Raw genomic sequence first — 19,766 nt, 5'->3', positions numbered from 1 at the left:
TGTTTCCAATTCCAATCTGTCAATTCAATGGTCATAGATGTAAAGCAGCTCATCTACATCAGTAATTAGTAGTTGCATTAATGTCCATCACTTCAGAGTTATAGCACAGGGACCCTACTGGTCCCACAGGCCAAACCACAGAAGGGAGTTATGTATAAAAGCTGGGCCACTCTCCAGCCCCCACTGCAATCTAATGTGTGGAGTATAGTGGAGTGTGGCATTAACAAACTTCCAAGTGGGATCAAAGAAAAATCCAGGCAATCAGAGGCACTGGTACCAGTTGGTGTAATTTAAAACCTTTTAAGAAACTGAGACCAGGCATTGTGGCTCACACCTGTAATCCCAGCACTTTGAGAGGCCAAGGCGGGAGCATTGCTTGAGCCCCGGAGTTCAAGACTGGCCTGAGCCACATAGTGAAACTACCCCTCCACTCCACCACCACCCCTCCCCCGGCAATTACCTCATCTCTACAAAAAAAAAAACAACAACAAAAACTAGCTACTTAGGAGGCTGAAGCAGGATTGCTTGAGCCCAGGACGTCGAGGTTACAGTGAGCTGACTGTACTACACTCCAGCCTGGGCAGCAGAGCAAGACCGTCTCAAAAAAAAAAAGAAGAAACAACAAAAATAAACTATTTAACCTTCTTAAATCATTCCCACTGTGTGACTTGTGGTAGCACAATGTGGTTGTTATCATTTGATATGAGGCACAAACTCTAAGTGACAAGGCTTTTTTTTTTTTTTTTTTTTTTGAGACAGGGTCTCGCTATGTTACTCACGCTAGTCTCAATTCCTGGGCTCAAGTGATCCTCCCACCTCGGCCTCCCAAAGTGCTGGGATTACAGGTGTGACCCACTACACCCAGCCTGACAAGTCTTATCCACTAATCAAAAGCTATGAATGAACTACTCCCACCCATTAGGAGGCTGAGGCTAGAGACAGCAGTGAAGGGGCTTCAGTCTGAGAGTTTTAAGTCCTGGTTACGAGCAGATTTACTATATAAGCAAGCAAAGGGAGGAAATGAACAGCAGCAGAATGGAGGGAATGAACCATCAAGTAGCCCATTTGAATACAGTACAGCACATTCCTAAAATGAGTTAAATTCACTCAACACCTTTGACTGTTCATACTGAATTATGTTCTCTTGCTGGTCATTGCTCCATAACAAAATAGTCATCTCCTCCTACCATGAAATGGCAAGCCATTAATTAAGCAAAATGACTTGAAACTAGTAAGTTACTAAGGTCAATATCCAGATGTCTGGAACAACTGGGGAGCCAATTCCAATGCTCAGCTGTGCCATTTACCACTTCTCTATGACATTTGCTGAGTCTCTATGCCCTAACCTTTAACATTTTAATTTAAAAAAATAGAACCGGGCGTGGTGGCTCACGCCTATAATCCCAGCGCTTTGGAAGGCTGAGGTGGGTGGATCACCTGAGGTCAGGAGTTTGAGACCAGCCTGGCCAACATGGTGAAACCCCGTCTCTACTAAAAATACAAAAAAATTAGCTGGGCGCGGTGGCAGGTGCCCACAATCCCAGCTACTCGGGAGGCTGAGGCAGGAGAATCGCTTGAACCCGGGAGGTGGAGGTTGCAGTGAGCTGAGATTGTGCCATCGCGCTCCAGCCTAGGGGACAAGCGTGAGACTTTGTCTCAAAAAAAAAAAAAAAAAAAAAAAAAAGCGCTTCACAAATTGCGTGTCATCCTTGTGCAGGGGCCATGCTAATCTTCTCTGTTTAATTTTTAATATGTGCTGCTGAAGCAAGCACACCTTAAACATTTTCACTGGAAGGAGGTCCGTGGGGCTAGTGACAGAATTCAAGGGATTTGGTTGTGATTTTTCCCAGCACTCTTTCCTGCCCTTAGACTTTTAGAGTGCTGCCCTTCTGTCCCTGGGTCTGAAATGTTTATGTCAGGTGGCTTTTTTCTCCTTCTGGACTCCAGCGATAGAGCAGCATGTAGAGGAGTATGCCACCGTGGCTGCTCACTGCTAGTTACGTTGATCCAGAAAAGGAGTCATACTCTAGGATGCTTTTGAGACTCTAACACAAAGCAGCCAAAGCACCAAGGATAAACCCAAGAACAGCATGGTAAAGAATTACCATTTACCAACTGGGCACGGTGGCTCACGCCTGTAATCCCAGCACTTTGGGAGGCTGAGGTGGGCATATCACGAGATCAGGAGGTGGGGACCATGCTGGGCAACATGGCAAAACCCCGTCTCTACTAAAAATACAAAAAAAAAAAAAATTAGCCGGGCATGGTAGTGTGCACCTGTAGTCTCAGCTACTGAGAGGCTGAGGCAGAAGAATCACTTGAACCCGGGAGGTGGAGGTTGCAGTGAGCTGAGATCGCACCACTGCACTCCAGCCTGGGAGACAGATAGAGACTCCGTCTCAAAAAAAAAAAAAAAGAATTACCATTTACCTGAGCAGATGAACTTGCTTATGTTGTTGAATAGAGAGGGGTTTTCCCAGAAAAGTCACTATAACATCAGAGAACTGTGCTACTACCAGAGTACACTCTTTCCAGAACATTTTACAATTCAAAATGATCAGATTCTATACTAAAAAGATGAGACTGAAATAAAGCTATTTTTAATAAAAAAGGAAAGCCGTAAGTTTAGATTCTACCATACCCCGTAAAAGCTCTACTTTTGGGAGATTAGTGATGATGCACATAGTTGATACACTATTTCTTGCTGTAAAACACTGGAAAGCAGGTAACAATGAATTACATAACTGATCTCTCTTGAACAAGAAAAGGAGACATATTATCACACAGTCCACCCCTTTCAGATGGTAAAAGCCATTCTGGATATCTGTAGGCAGCTGATTTCACTCAGTGACTTGTCCACTGCTTAGTCAAATCCTGATTATTTAATAATGGCTCAGCTACTACCTGGAATTATGTATGTCTAGACCTCTCTAAAACACACTGGGTATCCAAATTCTAATACAAGCTAAACTCTTTCAAGATAAAGTTTTCAACATTTAAGGGCTTTGTTTGCCAACACATCATACACATAAAATTCTGAAAAGCTGGATACTATGGACTTGAACTAGAATCAAGTTTCCTCCCTGCTGTTCCAAGTATCCTCTTCTCTTGACACTTCAGCATTAGCAGGCAAGGATAAGCAACAATTTTTACCTCTCCAAGATTACCAAATCTACCTTTCCAAAGGCACAAAATATCTTCAGGTTTAAAAACAAAACAAAACAAAAACCCTGACAGGATAATATTACAGCTCAGTGAAGTACTTTTGTGCAGTTAAAGCATTAAAAGCATCAGCCTGTTTTATTTTTTGACAAGTTTATTGAACAGTATTCAAGACTTCATCTTTATAAACAAAAACCTCTGCTGAGTGATGCCAAGGCAGTATTTGCTGGCAATGTTGTGGCCATATTGGCAACAAGCCATTTTATTGTGTTTGGTTTCTAAAGTCTGGACTATTATAGAACTGCCAGTAAAACAATTTAAATGTGGCAATTTTGCAAGGGTGGAAAATAATTTTTAAAGTGACCACTTCCAGAAATTCTTTCCAAAAGATTTGACTAGCAGCAATTTTACATTTTCTTTACTCATTTCCCGAGTGTTCTTAAAATTGATGAGATTTTACACTTGGCCCATACCTGTACACAACCACAGACTCCAGTAAAAGGGAGCTGGAGTTTAAGGCTTTCACGCATCCTTGTTTTTATGCAAGGTTGACTATTTCCACCTAAAAATGTAATGTTTGCTTACTTCCATACAGTCCTAGATTTTCATCCAGTGGGTTAAGACTAGCCTTAACTACATTGAATATTACTATCTGAAATTTTAAATAAAGTTTCCTAATCGAATTTTCATTGTTGATGCTTTGACAACTTGGAGTACAAAGCTAGGAACTACATTTCACTTAACACTGTTTCATTTTTTAAAAAGCCACTAATAATAATTATACATCCAAACTACTGTGTAAACACAGAACACACCTCCAAATTATGCTTGTGAACTAAATGTTTCACTAAAGTTCAGAAAAGTTTACAAATTTGCTTATTCGTGACATACATTTGTAGATTTCTCTAATCCTTTAAATCAAAAGAAAAATGAACACCAATAAAAAAAAAATCAGAAGGGAGAGGAAAAAAAATTAAATCTAATGGAAAATATTCTCTTCCATTAATGTCAGAATCACCAAAAACAGACAATAAAATTTACACATAAAATTGAAAATATCATGATAGTGTTTACAAATGCACACAACTTTGAGCAAAGCTTTACAAATCCTTCATACCATACAAAGCAAATGAGAAAATAATGTCAATTGATTTCTACCCCAAACCTAGTTCTTAGGAGAAAATTCGCAGGAAGAGAGGTATGAGTAGTTTCACACAATACATTTTCAAGAATTTTTTAAAAACCGAAACTCCAATGCCCAGAACAAGATAAACAGTATCCTTAGCAGTTAGCACTGTTAATAAGTCTCAGATACACAAAAATCAAGTTCCAGAGGGCAAAGCATTTAATTACAGTCCACAACGAGCACTGTTGTGATTCATATAAAACACAGTTCTCTCCAATTTCTACACAAACCGCTCTTTTCTTAATTTATTTAATTAGATGAACAATGAAATCATTTTCCTTTTCAGCATTTATCTAAGATGTAGAAATAACAAAGTAGTTGCAATAAAGTGTATGAAATATTTAATAAGAATGTACGAACATATAACCAAAATAAATTGTGAAAAAAGATAAAAGACTTTCATCTTCAAACAACCCATTTTTCTAAAATGAAAATAGCTTTCCAATGGGGAAAATATCTGTGGTTGAAATACAACTCTCAAGCAGTGCTGAAGTTTTTTGCATTGTCTTTGGAATGAGAAATGATTACTTAACATTAACTTAAATTAAACAGCATATACAAACGTTATATTGCTTTTGAAATTGAGGAGGCAGTATCTAGTGATCTGTCAAAGCAAATTTGTATTCATGAATTATCAAAAGACCCACAACATAGTCACCTCTTCTTTGAGTCTAAACAATCCTTCCCTTAAACAAAAATCCTGTACTGTCAATCCTCTAAGATTGTAGTGATAAAAAGCCTTTTCAAATCTTATCAAATCAAACTGTTGCCACTCTTAAATCTAAATTACACAACCACTGTATTTCAGTGTTCCACTGACTCACAACACCAAAAAGGCACTGTATATATATATATATTTTAACAGGAAATACTTATTTTAAAAGACTGACCCCTTTGTAAGTACACTAATTTGTAAGAAATGTTGGGGATGTTTCAAACGAAGACAAAGGGGCCATGTAAAAGATAAAATTTGGTTTTCATGATCTCTCATCTATCTCTCCTTCTGTATTGTTTATAATATAATGTGACACATTTTCAGAGCACTGACTAGGGAAAGTAACCATAATTAGAGCCTTTTATGACAGTAAGAAAATTTGTTTTTCGTATCATCTCACCTATCTCCCCTTCCATATTGTTTATGTGACACATCTTCAGAGCACTGACTAGGGAAATCATAATTAGAGCCTTGTAAGGCAAGTGTTTTCATGACAAAGACACTTACCAACCAGAACTCATGTGGTCCTCCTGCCTTAGTGTCCTGAATACCAAAGAAAAGAGTATGAAAGGGTCAAGAATCTCAATTTTCTCCCCTCTGGCAGCTGCACTTGTATTCTGTATGAAGACTTTTAGTAAACAGGCTCCTGATCAAACAACTACGCCAAAAAGCCTCCAAATAACAGGACTAACACGTATCAATCTATGAACCAGCATACGGATCTTTTATTCTATACTACTACTGCTAACAAAGATAATTTCAACTTCAGTTTGAAAAACCTAGATATGACACTCTCTTATGAATGGGCCCCTCTTTGTTTAAAGGCCAAAATTTCACATAAATCGGGACAGGAGGAAATTGATACTACAATTAGTCCATCATGAAAAGGACTTCAAATCAAGTATCTTAAACACATTATTAAAAGTGGTTTCTGGTTTTCGATACCATCCAAACAACATGAACAATTTTTAAACTGACTAACCTAAATCGTGGCGGTCAAACCAAAAAGGCTCTGGTAGATAAAGGACTCCATAGTTTATTTTTATGGCAAAAGTCTTATTCCACACAGTTTTAAGTGTGACATTAGAAATCAAAGTTTGAGGTTATAGCACAAACGAAGTGTGGACTTTTATATTTAGGGAAAAAAACCAACAAAACAGTTCTGCTCATTTACAAATTAGTCAATTAGACAAACAAAGCAGCAACTTCTGAAGCAGGACTGTCTATACAGCAAGGACCCTTAAGAAGCAATAAAGGTACATACAATGAATCTGTATACAGAAATTTTATTCAATTTTAAAAGAAAATGAGGACTTTAGACAAAGCTTTACCCTATAACAAAGCAAATCTGTCCAGCTTTAAACCAAATTCTGAGAGTAGCCAACTTCTATTTTCAGCAGCTGGCAAGAGCACCCTCAATGAGTTCTACTGACATTTCTATTTTCTTCAACCCATATGGTACAAAACAAAACCAATCTAGACTCCTTGATAGCTTTATGTGGTCATTTGAGTTTTACAAATGGTTTCTCTAATGGTATGCCAAAATCATTTATGTGTTCTCTCCAGATAGATTTACTGTAACATACAGCAATGTTTATCCTGGTGAGTGAGTCTTCTGTAAACAGTCAACCAATGCTCTATGTTATGGAAACCAAGCTATATGCAATTGAAACAATCCACAGGTTCTAACCTGGAAATACTAGGAAAACAATCTGGATGCATTAATCACAGCAATATGAAGATCTACCCTATAAAGAATGATGTGAATGGCTACCCTAATACAAGTTTTACTTTTCTTGAACCTATAGGCCTGTCATTTAAGTCAATGACAGCAGCTGTGGCTTCATCCCGAGACTCAAAGGCCACCATGGCTTCACCTGTGGGCATACCTTTTTCATTGTATTTTAAACACACTGAGCCTGGGATTACTTGATAGCCATAAAAGAAATCTAAAATCTCATCAATAGACACAGTAAAGGGCATGTTCTGCACTTTAATTACTGTCGGTCCTGGTTTTCCAGAACTAGATGCAAAGCCAGGGGGACCACCAATATGGATTGGGCCAGGGCCAGGGCCAGGGCCAGGGCCAGGCCCAAAAGCTGGTGGCCCACCCAAATGCCCAGGGGCACTTCCAAGACCAGGAGGGCCACTTCCAAAACCCGGGGGACCGCCTAAGCTACCAGGGCCATTTCCAAAATTCTGAGGGCCCCCTCCAAATCCCGATGGCCCACTTAAATTGTTTGGTCCACCTCCAAATCCCGGAACATCCAGTCCTAGACCAGGCAAACCACTGTTTCCAACTGAAGGCATACCAGGCCTAGCATCACCAAAGGCCCCGCCTCCTAATCCTGGAGGAGGGATTGGTGGCCCAAAGGCATTTGATCCACCAAAATTACCAGGAAAGTTAAATGGAGGCCCATTGTTGGCTTCCTTTGATCCTACAGTCAGGAAGGCATGCTCTTCACCTCCTGCACTAGGTATTCCTGCACTGGGCATTCCCACACCAGGCAGTCCTGCACTGGTTATTGCTGAACCAGGCAGTCCTGTGCTGGGCAGGCCCGCACCGGGAAGTCCTGCACTGGGCAGTCCCACACCGGGCAATCCCGCATTGGGCATTCCTGGAACTGCAGGATTACCTGGCACAGGCATCTTTAATCCCTTTTTTCCTTGGGCAGGAGGATTTTTCTCAATCTCTCTCATATCTTCTAGGGTAACTACATGAACAAAAGCTTCTCTCCCATTAAGTTTTTTACGGTGTAAGCGTTCAGACTTACGTGCATCATCTTCATTTTTAAACTGAACCAATGCCTGTCCTAGACCTTGCCCATTGTTATCAACAAGAACATGTACAGCATTTTCATCCACTGGGATTCCTTCTAGGAACTGAAGAACATCCATCTTTGTAATGCTGAATGGAATATTTGTTATGTGGGCACAGACTTTGGCAGAGTTGACATCCCCCTCTGGATTTAGTATCATTTCCCTCTGGTCATAGCTGAAGTTCTGCAGTCTTTTTCGAATCATATCTATCTTTTCTAGCATACCTTTCTTAGTAATTGGATGAACTTGAATAAAGCGATTGCCCATGTACTGTTTATGACGACACAGAGCAGCCTTATAGTCAGCCTCATTTCTGAACTCTACAAAGCCTTCGCCAGTTGCTTTCCCATTGGGTCCATAAGCTATATAAATACTATCTTCCACAATATCCAGCTTTTTAAAAAAATCAATGACATGTTTGTTTTCTGCTTCAAATGGTAGCCCTTTCAAGTAAACACAAAAACCAGCCTCATGTGGTGATCTTGACCTTGATCTTTTCTGCCCACTGGGCGATTTTGACCTGGGAAGTGTCTGAGGAGGGGGATGAGTTTGTCCAGAAGGTCCCATATTTTGCTTAAAAGTGATATGGCCTCCAGCAGCTACCCACTGTCTTTCTGTGGCAGGGCTAACTTCCACATAGCGTTGAATCATCAGCATTCTGTTTCGTTTCAAAGCTTCAAATGTATCTTGAGGGGAGAGAAACTTAACCAATCCATTCCCATTATTTCGACCTACATGATCTTTCAACAAATGCACTGCATCAACACGGAGCCCATGGAAAAAATCTCTGACATCATTTTCCATTGCAGAAAAGGGCATTCCATGCACACTGACATACAGATCATCAGGGTTGATGGGGAGTGGCTTCACACTGCTCTGAGAGTTCATCTGGATAGGGTTAACAGGATTCAATGGACCAAGAAACATAGGATTCAGGTTATTGTTCAAATTAATAGGTGCTCCAGAGCCATTCATTCCAGCAGGTAGAGGTGCCACAGGTGGCGGATTCAAGGGCGGCATGCCCGACATGGGTGGCAGTGGGGTCATGGGTGGCACAGAAGGAACTGGGGGAATCGGGGGCACAGGAGGCACAGGAGGCAATGTAGGTACTGGAGGAGGAACTGGAATTGGGGGAATGGATGGCATTGGTGGCAGAGATGGCATCGCTGGAATTGGAGGAATTGGTGGCGGTGGGACTGTGTTCATTGGAGAGGCTGTGCTTGGAACGGTTGAGCTAAACGTTGGGCTCCCAAAGGAAGCCCCCATATTTGGAGGAGCTGTTCCTACGCTGGCTGTGGAAAATGTCTGTATGTTTTTGTTGCTTTCATGAACAGAAGTGGTGGCAGTAACTACACTGGGTGAAGGATTATTAAAGTTGGATACTGTTGTGGGCAAGTTTACCCTGCTACTCATTCCTGAGCTAGGTGGTGGTCCTGATCTACTGGCATTTGCTGGTGGTATATCTAAGTTGGCAGTTTCAAAACGCCTACGACTCAGTTCAATCATATTCTGCATTTCCGTTTTACTACTCAACAATAGTGTTACTTTTGACCCTTTAATTGTACCACCTGTGCGCATCATACCAAGCCTTGCATCTTCATCAGTGGCAAAAACGATGAAAGCCTCACCCAGTTCACCCCCTACAATATGCACGCCCCCATCAGGAATGGTCAATCCAGAGAAGAAGTGGCGAATGTCCATGGTCCCCGCCACAATTGGGAGACCTTGCAAACGGATGACCACAGCCATGCTGCGCTGAAACCACACACACCTGCAGATGAGAAAAGGCAACGGCCAGGTCAGACTCCTGTTTATCACACCAAGTTTTTAGCTACAAGAATGACCAGCTACCATATTAGGCCCTCAAATATTCCCTCACGCTATCACAGGCAATGTCTTTAATTTAGATATTCTAAAAACTGAACATTACGTGCCATTTACAATGTAAAATGCAGACAATTTCAACTTCCAGAAGGCATTAATTTTGGAAACAGTTCAGTCCCAAGACTCAAAAAGTTCAAGAAAAAATAACTGTAGGACAGTAAAATACATACACATCATTCAGACCACTAATCATTCAGTAAGATTTAAAAGAAATGTGTAAGTCAAATCAGGAAACAAAGTTTAACAATCTATAGGGAAAAAACATGCAAAGAATTTATCAAAGTTAGTATTTAAAACTGGCTTAGCATCTTCCCTATATAGTTGATAATTTCATAGAATTATCAAGAGTGTGATTTTATAGCGCTCAGCCTCAAAATCCAACAGAAGCAAAAAACTAGAATACTAATGAACTGTAAATAATACTTAAGACTAAAAGTAGCTTCAAGTCTTAAATGAGAACTGGTTCCATTATTTTATTCATCCTGAAACTTTTCAATCTGCCTTATAGATTATAAAACATTACATATGGAATTATTTATTATAAACAAGGTTAAGACATACTAAGAAGCCAAAAGAACTACTGAATAGGACAGCCAAAATATGAGTTACCTTGATTCATTACCCCCAAAAGTAGAACCTGGTTATAGTCCCATTCACTGTGACTATTTTAATTAAAACTCAGGTCCAATGACTCATAACCAAATCTTCTATTTAATAAAATTTTTTAAAGTATTATTTTCCCCTAGGAGAGAGCTGACAATAAAAATATTTTTTGTTTTTGTTTTAGAACCAGAGTGTGAATTACTCGGTGGTTGTTACAGTCTTGGACCTACACAACTCCTGTAGGATCTCTGTGATCTCCTTAGATCATGCCTGTTTTGACATAATCAAAAAAGAAATGTTCCCCTCAAATTTCAGTATTTCAGTTCTAAAGGCTTCTAAGAGCAAATCCAAGGGCAGCCCTTTGGAAAATGACACAAACCAAATTATTGGGACTGGGAAACATACTACTTTGAAATTAAGGTGGTCAACAACATAGGGTGTTTTCCAACCCATCTGAAAAGTCAACTTTTATTTATTTATTTATTTTGAGACAGAGTTTCGTTCTTGTAGCCCAGGCTGGAGTGCAATGGCATGATCTCGGCTCACGGCAACCTCCACCTCCTGGGTTCAAGTAATTCTCCTGCCTCAGCCTCCCGAGTAGCTGGGATTACAGGCATGCACCACCATGCCTGGCTAATTGTTTGTATTTAGGAGAGATGGGACTTCACCTGACCTCAGGTAATCCACCCTCCTCAGTCTTCCAAAGTGCTGGGATTACAGGCGTGAGCCACTGCGCCCCGCCTGAAAAGTCAACTTTTAAATATAAGCCCATAAAATCAGCTCATGACCCTCAGAAAGGTTATAAATTAATGAAGAGATTTGGTTTTATCACTTCTCAAGAACATTACAAGGGGCAAGATTTTCTATTATATGCTCTAAGAATTCTCTAACTTCAATATCAAATATTATATAAATACTAATTCAATGCAACAAAATCTGTAATTATATCTCAATATTACGACTGCTTTATACAAACAAGAAACAAACTGCTTGGCTTTGACAATTTTCTCACAGACACATACACAAAAATAAAAAGCCACCTTCAAATTTAATCCAGAAAAATGGACTAGCAAACAGAAAATGCTTTTTGTGAGGCCATTATAAAGCACTAGAAATTTGGGAAGGGTGGGGAAGCTTTTCATTTACAAACTTAAAGAGTCAACAAGAAAAATTAACGCTAAAAAACATCACACCAACAGTCTCTTTTCTCATTTACTATTTAGCAGCCTATAAGGAGGTTCATCAAGCAGTTTCCAAGTCATTAAATCAAATTCACATTCCTTGCTCAATGTAGAATATGTGGCTATATGCAAAATGTGATAGCATTTCCTGTTCAACTTCAAAAAGTGGTTAATCACTTTGTATAGGGGAAACATCATGGGCAATCCAGGTACTCAAAACAACTTGAGAGAGAGAGAGAGAGAGAGACTAGTTTGCACTGGGACAATCAAACAGGAACTTGATATAGTTCCAAGAACACAAAAATTAAACACAGGGCTAAAGTGACATACACAGTTAAGTCTTCAAGCCATCTTCTGTTAAGAGCAGGGATTTACTGAAAGTTTGTACAAGGTGGCCGGGCGTGGTGGCTCATGCCTGTAATCCCAGCACTTTGGGAGGCCAAGGCAGGGGGATCACCTGAGGTCAGGAGTTCGAGACCAGCCTGACCAACATGGAGAAACCCCGTCTCTACCAAAAAATACAAAAAAATTAGCCGGGCATGGTGGTGCATGCCTGTAATCTCAGCTACTTCGGAGGCTGAGGCAGGAGAATCGCTCGAACCCAGGAGGCGGAAGTTGCGGTGAGCCAAGATTGCGCCATTGCACTCAAGCCTGGGCAACAAGAGCGAAACTCGGTCTCAAAAAAAAGAAAGTTTGTACAAGGTACACATGAGAATATGCTATTGAAAATCTGCCTCAGATTACCAGCTGGAAAGGGCTGAATATTAAACCAAAGTGGAATACAAGATTTATTCATAAAGCCATCTGATGAGGAAAATTGTTTCTAGCTTCCAAAAAATATGAAGTAATATCTGCAGCCAGGTGCGGTGGCTCACACCTGTAATCCCAGCACTTTGGGAGGCTGAGGCGGGTGGATCACCCAAGGTCAAGAGTTCAAGACCAGCCTGGCCAACATAGTGAAACCCTGTCTCTACTAAAAATACAAAAAATTAGCTGGGCATGGTGGCAGGTGCCTGTAATCCCAGCTACTAGGGAGGCTGAAGCAGAAGAATCACTTGAACCCGGGAGGCGGAGATCGCGCCATTGCACTCCAGCCTGGGCAACAAGAGCGAAACTCTGTCACAAAATAAATAAATAGATAAAACAAAAATTTTAAAAAATTTTAAAAATTATCTGCTGTTCTTGTTACTAAGTAACTGTTTGACAGCGAAGTCATTTCAACCTAACTTGGGCCTATCTTAGTTACTTAAACAAGAGGGTTAGAATCCACTTGCTGAGGTTCCATTTGAAGTCTAAAATCTGTACTCTAAAACATGTGACCCAATATCTATACTTAAACTTTTAGGAAATATAAATAAACATATCAATAACAAGCATCTGTATTTGTAATTAGTCTAAAATGCTACTAAGGAATAAAACTTACTGCCTATCAGGAAAATCGCAAGATAAATAGATCCATATAAATGAAATTGACCCCCAAAGGAACAACTACTCAAAGCACCATCTACCCCACCCCCATCCCTCAGATAAACTTGTAAAAAACCACACCAGCCTGGGCAGTGGCTCATGCCTGTAATCCCGGCACTTTGGGAGGCCAAGGCAGGTGGATCACAAGGTCAGGAGTTCAAGACCAGCCTGGCCAAGAGGATAAAACCCCATCTCTACTAAAAATACAAAAAAATTAGCCGGGTGTGGTGGCAGGCGCCTGTAATCCCAGCTACTCGGGAGGCTGAGGCAGAGAAGTGCTTGAACCTGGGAGGCGGAGGTTGCAGTGAGCCTGGGCAACAGAGTCTAGCCTGGGCAACAGAAAAAGACTCTGTCTCAAAACAAAAAACAAGCAAACAAAAACACACACACACAATATAGTTGCTACACATATTTTCATATTTCTTAATAAGCTATCTCATTTTATTTTGTATAAAAACGAACTCTCTATTCAAAATCTCTTACCTGATAAAACAAGAGATGTATTTTCTTAACAAGAAGTAGAGGCCAAGTCAATCCTGTGGGCAACCAATTAAAACCAACTTTTAGACTGCAATAGAGAATAAACGGAGGCAAAAATCAATGCAGGAAACACAAAACAACACGCACAGGCCACACTGTACATTACGAAGGCGAGTCTGAAACCACCAGAGTACTTCATTAGAATGCATATCAAAAAAAAAAAAGGAAAGACACCATAACAAAATCCCGCACATGCTTTTTGGTTGGTATTGCTTTCAAATTTGAGTATCTCAAAATATTTATATATTTACATACATCAAGAGTGTCATAACTTAGCCCAATAACAAATCCATTGAAAATTAAAACAGTCATAAAGCTCAGCTTCACAGCTAATTGCTTTGATCACTTTATAATTAAACCAGTCCAGAAAACTCCGTAACACAAGTCTATTTCCCCAGGTTCTCACCAAATTTGTGATGAAAAGGCACATGTTCGCACAATAACAATTCTTGGACAACTTAAGATAGCAATTCAAGGGTACTCAATGGAAATTACTGCAATTATTCTTTCAATATATTTTATTTTGCATAAAATAGCATCCAACATCACAAAACAAATGAAATATGAGTTCTTGCTATAAGGGCTAATTCCACTGGAGCTCAAAATATTAACAAAATATTAAGGGAAAGTGTTTTTTCCTTTGACACCACAACAGTTCTCAAAAACTTGTAAAATTTAAAAAAATTAAATAAATAAAAAATTTAAAAACACCCTAAAAATGCCTGACATATTAAGAGTATATCCCAAAATAAAAACAGGTCACTCATCTTTCACTGTCATTTCTTCCAAACTGGTGAAGTTATTAACAAGTCACAAGCATATATGACCAAATGCCTAGACAACTATATTCAAAGGTCATTTTTTACTTTTTTTTCCAAAGGTCATGTTTTAATTCGGAGAGAGAAGAAATTTGCCACTGTTCAGTATTAAGATTACCTATGACTACTTTTCCAAATGACGCTCATCTTAAATTAGTATCTTCCAAGACCAAAATACAACTAATGACCTTAATATTCATCACCAAAAAGTAAAACATATTTCAAAAATTCTGTGTGATTTTCTAAAGGACAAACTATTCATCTTCTAGTCAACTACTCAAGTTGCTAAAGAACAATGAGATTGTTTTGCCACAAAAAGCTATGCAAATATGTAATCAACACACTCAAAAGCCTAGAGCATTGTATTAATCTTTTACATGTTGTAGAAATCTAGCCTAATTAAGTCTTTTTTTTTTTTTTTTTTTTTTTTGATACAGGGTCTAGCTCTGTCGCCCAGGCTAGAGTGCAGGGGCGCGATCTAGGCTCATTAGGCTCATTAGGCTTATTAGGCTCACTGCAACCTCCGCCTCCCTGGGTTCAAGCTATTCTCATGCCTCAGCCTCTGGAGTAGCTGGGACTACAGGCGTGCACCACCACGCGCAGCTTATTTTTGTATTTTTAGTAGAGACAGGGGTTTCACTATGTTACCCAGGCTGGTCTCGAACTCCTCACCTCAAGTGATCCACCCGCATCAGCCTCCCAAAGTGCTGAGATTACAGGTGTAAGCCACCACGCCTGGCCTCGCCTAACTAAGTCTAAGGAGTTTTAAAATTCTTCATTTAAAAGCCGTATCTAGTAGTTTAACAGGTCACAAAGGGAAATGTGAAACAGAAAAAAAACCTGCTTCAAGTAAAGGAATGAGCAAGAGCACGAAGTACTGCAATATTTATATACAGGTTTGACTCCAGCAGCCACGTAACAGGGTAACTTTCTAGTTTCTAGAACTTGTAATAAACATCTGATCCCTACTGGAGATTCCAATTCAAAAGGTCAGGTATGGGGCCAGGGCATATGCCTGAATATAAGGTAAGAAGGTTCCTCTCAGCCTCTTCCCTTGCAAACTCAAAAGATACCGTATGTCCATCTTGAGAAGGACAAATCTGGGGTCAGCCAGTTAAGCTCAAAGGGAACTCACCAGGTCTACTCTCAAAAATTTCTAAAAGGTTACCAGAAATTACCTTTAAAAGGAAGAAATTTCTCATTCCACAAGGCAAGGCTGAAAGGCCCAACTGAATTTGACAACTTAGTTCAAGTTTTATGTGTACAACTTAAAGCACAAAATCAGTCCAGATAGAAATTTATGATTCTCTTCTATTTCAGCAAAGGGGAACATATACCAAGGAAAAATATGCAGAAAGTTGATGCTACAAGTCAGAACTTCACAACCCTTGGTATTATACCTCTTCAAAAGGGAAAGGTAAATGGAAATAGAACTGAAATACTTTTGTGTTGACACCTCACTTTGTAAAAACCACAAGAATTTAATAGAAGTGTCACTGTTTTCCAGGAAACTACTATTCCTGTATTCTAAATGTCAGCTAGCGACTGAATGCAGGATTTCAAAAATCCACGCCATTCACTTAAAGCTTTGCAGAACTTTAGAAGGATAAGACTAAAATAATAAACAATAAAACATCTAAAATACATATTCTATCTATACATACAGCATAATGATAGGAAAGGAGAAAATGGGCCTGATTTGTCATTAAAGCTACTGATATACTTCAGAAGATCTAGAACAAGAAGCTGGCTTTAGTATGTTTTCCATTCATACTATTAGGAATTAGTCCTAACATAAAGGCTTGCTTCAACTTGACAAAATACCAGATGCATGCACAAATCACAAGTATCTGCTACAAAAACTTAACATATTATGACAAGACAGACTTTCATATTTACTAGCCATTCTAATCACTTGGAATTTCAGAAAAAAATGTCTGACAACAAATCTCTTCATCAAGAAGTCAAGGCACAAACTAAAACGACTATTTTCACTCTTCATCTGGTAGTAAACATCCAAAAGTGAACTTTAACTTTGTTCAGTTATCACTCTTTAATCAACAAGAACCAGGGTACAGCAGAGCTAGGTTCTTCAGATCCAAAAGAAACAATTAAACTCTCAAATGTTCACCTCAGAGATAAGCAACAGAGAACCAATCACAACGGGCACAATGCTAAAAACAGCATAATCACATTATAATAAACATTATGAAACAACCACAGTTTCAGCCACTTGATTTTGTTCCCCATTCCCAAATGGACCATATTTCAAAGTCTGGGATCATTCTTAATGAAAAAATTATTCTGACACTGATGGAGATGTATACTTTTTATAACGCATTACTCAATTTTTCCATTAACCTCCATTCCGTACTCAAAGGCAGCAAATCAGAAGACATTTCTAAATAAGATATTCCTCCTGTCAAAAATACTGTTATGTTTCAATCCCCCCAAATGCCAACAAAAATGTTGCTACCTTCATTTTCACTTCAGAGCAAAATTATACTTCTAACCTAAACAACCACATTCACTCGATGTTTTTGAGTCTTTAAAAGCTAGCTTTAAACTTAATTAAATTTTGTGCAAACCAAAAGGTATATGAGTGTGGTAGTAAAATCTGATAAAACTGTAGTTTAGATAAAATTATCTTTTCTGTTTAGTTGAAAACATTTAACAATATTCCTTTACTCCATGAACATTTATTATTAAGCACTTGTGGGCCAGACAAAAGATATAAAAGTGGACATCATCAGTCTCTGCATTTTAGGGAGGGACATCTAAAAGCATCTTTTGTGCAACCAACTACTGACACTTGGTTCTTCCTACAACATCTACAGAAGAAAACATACATTCAAACAATGACAGAGTGGCTCTCTGCAAAATGGAGTAAAAACTATCAACACTGTCACTGGATTCCAGCACCTGGAACACATTGGCCCACAAAATCAAGTTTCACATCTAAAAATTGTACTAACAACTCCCAAACTCTCAATACTCAGTCATCAAAACATTTGACGTGTCAAAGAAGGTGAAAGAAGCCCAAAGAGTATTAGCATGTAACAATACGTTGCAAGTAACTACACAATTATTTCTAAAGCTTCACATTTTTCATCTAACAGATTTGAACATAACGAAAATGAAAATTATACATTACAATCCATAAGCAATCAACATTTAATCGAGCATATATAAAAATGCATTCCGTTTCATTAAAAATCTGTCCAATAATATATACTAAACACATCTTCATTGTCTGTTTTGTATAAACACGCCAAACATTTCACTTTCTTCATAAATTACCATAACGTTACTTGAATCACCTGTAACAGTTCTTCCCAACTTTTTATATTCTTTGAAAATGTCTGCACACTTTCCACTAAATCCAGAAATCCTCCATTCTTATCAAAACTACCAAATTTCAAAAACAAGTACAACCAGTCTTGTATTGTAGTTCTATAATTTAAAAAACAAGGATTTCCCTATGTGTCCAGACTTGAGGGATTTTTCTCGACTGCAAATGCTCTGAGATGCATTAACAATATACACTAGTTAACAAGGTCCTAGACAATTCTTGTTGCTAAGACTGCATTTTGCAAAAATTACACCATTTCAAACCATTCAAGCAAGAAGCTCTAAAAGAAATACTGCAATCACAAGCCTAGCCTCTCCCTTCAACAAACCTTCAGTTGCCATCACTTTTTTTTTTTCCAGTGGGTTATACTGACTCTATTCTTGAATAATATAAAACGGTCCCTACCAACTTCCTCAATTTATATTAGGTTATCTCTGAGAATCCTGGAGCCAAGGAGGGTTTTAGGGCCCAGAAATCTCTTAAAGTCTGCAATTCTCAGCATGACACCACGCAAATGAGTAAATGTTTAGCACTTAATACTGAGTAACCCTCACAAGAGCCCCTCAGATTTGTCACTATACAGCATACGTTGGAGGCACACAAAAAGCCCGTACGTTTACAACCTAGCAGCTAAGCCTGCTGCACTGGCGTCCATCCCCGTCACTAACCTGTAGATCCTCAAAGTCCCTCCCACCACCCAATTCACGTGGCTGCAAACTAATGCAGCCAAGCTTCAGAGAAACTCAATTAACTCTCCATCAAAAGCACCCACCCTCCGCAGCCCAACTGGATCTCGTCCTCCTGAAATGCCAGAGGATCCTCTCCCGAGAGAGCCGTGAAAGTGCTGCTCACAGCAGCCCCTTCCCTACTGGGGGACCAAGGCCTGGCATCTTACTATAATTCTCAGAGCCTCGGGAGGCGTACTCACCCCACCCCCTCATTTCCTAGCTTCAGACGCCGGCTTCTCAAAACTGCTACACCCTCGAGCAAAGCCGGCCCCCAGCAATGGACCTCGGAGGCATTTCACTGCAACCCCCTCCACCTTCAGGCCACGAAGGCGGCCGGTTGTGAGACTCCCTTTCTGAACTCACAGGAGTGTACCGACTACAGCTTCCTCCCCACAGGTGTGACCTGGGTCCCCTTTTGCTGGTAGGCCACAAAGGCCTCCTTTCCATTTCGGGTCGAGGGAGTGTCCTCACTACGATTATCTCCCCACCTCCAGGCACAGAGATGTAGTTATAACCTCTGCTTCATTGGGGGAGACAAGAAATCCTCCGTACTCGGGATGTAGGCGTGTTTTTACTGCAGTCCCCGTTAGCTCGCAGGCCGCTGAGCCAGCCAGCTCTGGCCTGCCCCCTCTCAGACCACGGGGGCGTCCTCGCTATGGCCTCGTCCCCACTTCGGTACGCAGGCTCATCCTCTCTTGCGTCCTCCTTGCATCCTCTCAGATCTGAGAGGCCTAAGTGGCACCCCACTCCCCCTGCAGCCCTGCCTCGACCCTTTGTGTGGGGCGCTAGTTGCCGCGGGCTCGAAGGCCTCCGAAGGCCCCGCCCCGGGCCACCAAGGGGCACCACGAGCCCCGCACAGCCCCGCCCGTTCAGGGGCTGCGGGAGTCTTACCGGGGAAAGCTGCGCGGCACCAGAACCCAGACCCCGAATTACCCCCCGCGCGAGTGCCTCCGCCCCGCGGCCGACAGCCCCAGCCCGAACGGCTTCCCGGAGCCCAACGCAGCCACCACCTCCTTCGCTGCTTCACAAAATGGCCGTCGGCCCGCTCAGCGGCTCCGCGTTCCAGAAGGGGGCGGAGCGGCGTGGTTGACGTCAAGGGGCCGCGCAAGCGCGCTGACGGTCTCGGGCGATGTCCCGGAAGTTACTGGGTTTTGTGCTAAGAGGGGGATATTCAGTCCCTGCTTGCGACTGTTTGCGCACAGGACCGACCTTGGGCTAGTGGCCCTGCCGGGTGGGCTGGGTATGAGTGTCCAGCTTGGCCCTTCACTGCAAGACTGTGCAAATTGCTTCACGTCTTCCAGTTTCCGCGG

The 19,766-nt window shown here is 40.6% G+C and overlaps 1 protein-coding gene and 1 pseudogene across 13 annotated transcripts in view; both read right to left on the bottom strand.

The window, feature by feature from the left end:
- LOC116461359 (RNA-binding protein 12) overlaps nt 1–19,504 on the bottom strand; it is a 39,732-nt gene extending 20,228 nt beyond the window's left edge. The window contains exons 1-3 of one of the 13 annotated variants that reach the window (XR_004246048.2): nt 19,348–19,504; nt 13,502–13,586; nt 7,838–9,654 (exon numbers count right to left, since the gene is read on the bottom strand). Coding sequence is in view for 5 of the 13 variants with exons in the window: in XM_032143035.2 (XP_031998926.1) it covers nt 6,834–9,632 (2,799 nt within the window). In the remaining 8 variants the exon portion in view is untranslated. Of the gene's footprint in view, nt 1–6,083; nt 9,655–13,501; nt 13,587–19,347 lie in introns of those variants that run through there. The other 12 variants (XM_032143049.2, XM_032143044.2, XM_032143035.2 and 9 more) reach the window with 12 other exon arrangements.
- Nucleotides 1,674–1,772, bottom strand: LOC116461600 (U6 spliceosomal RNA; annotated as a pseudogene).
- Nucleotides 19,505–19,766: the final 262 nt, after the last annotated feature.

Source organism: Hylobates moloch, unplaced genomic scaffold (assembly GCF_009828535.3).
Source record: "Hylobates moloch isolate HMO894 unplaced genomic scaffold, HMol_V3 SCAFFOLD_21, whole genome shotgun sequence".
Taxonomy (NCBI): Eukaryota; Metazoa; Chordata; class Mammalia; order Primates; family Hylobatidae; genus Hylobates; species Hylobates moloch.
This window is presented reverse-complemented; position numbering and strand designations above follow the sequence as displayed.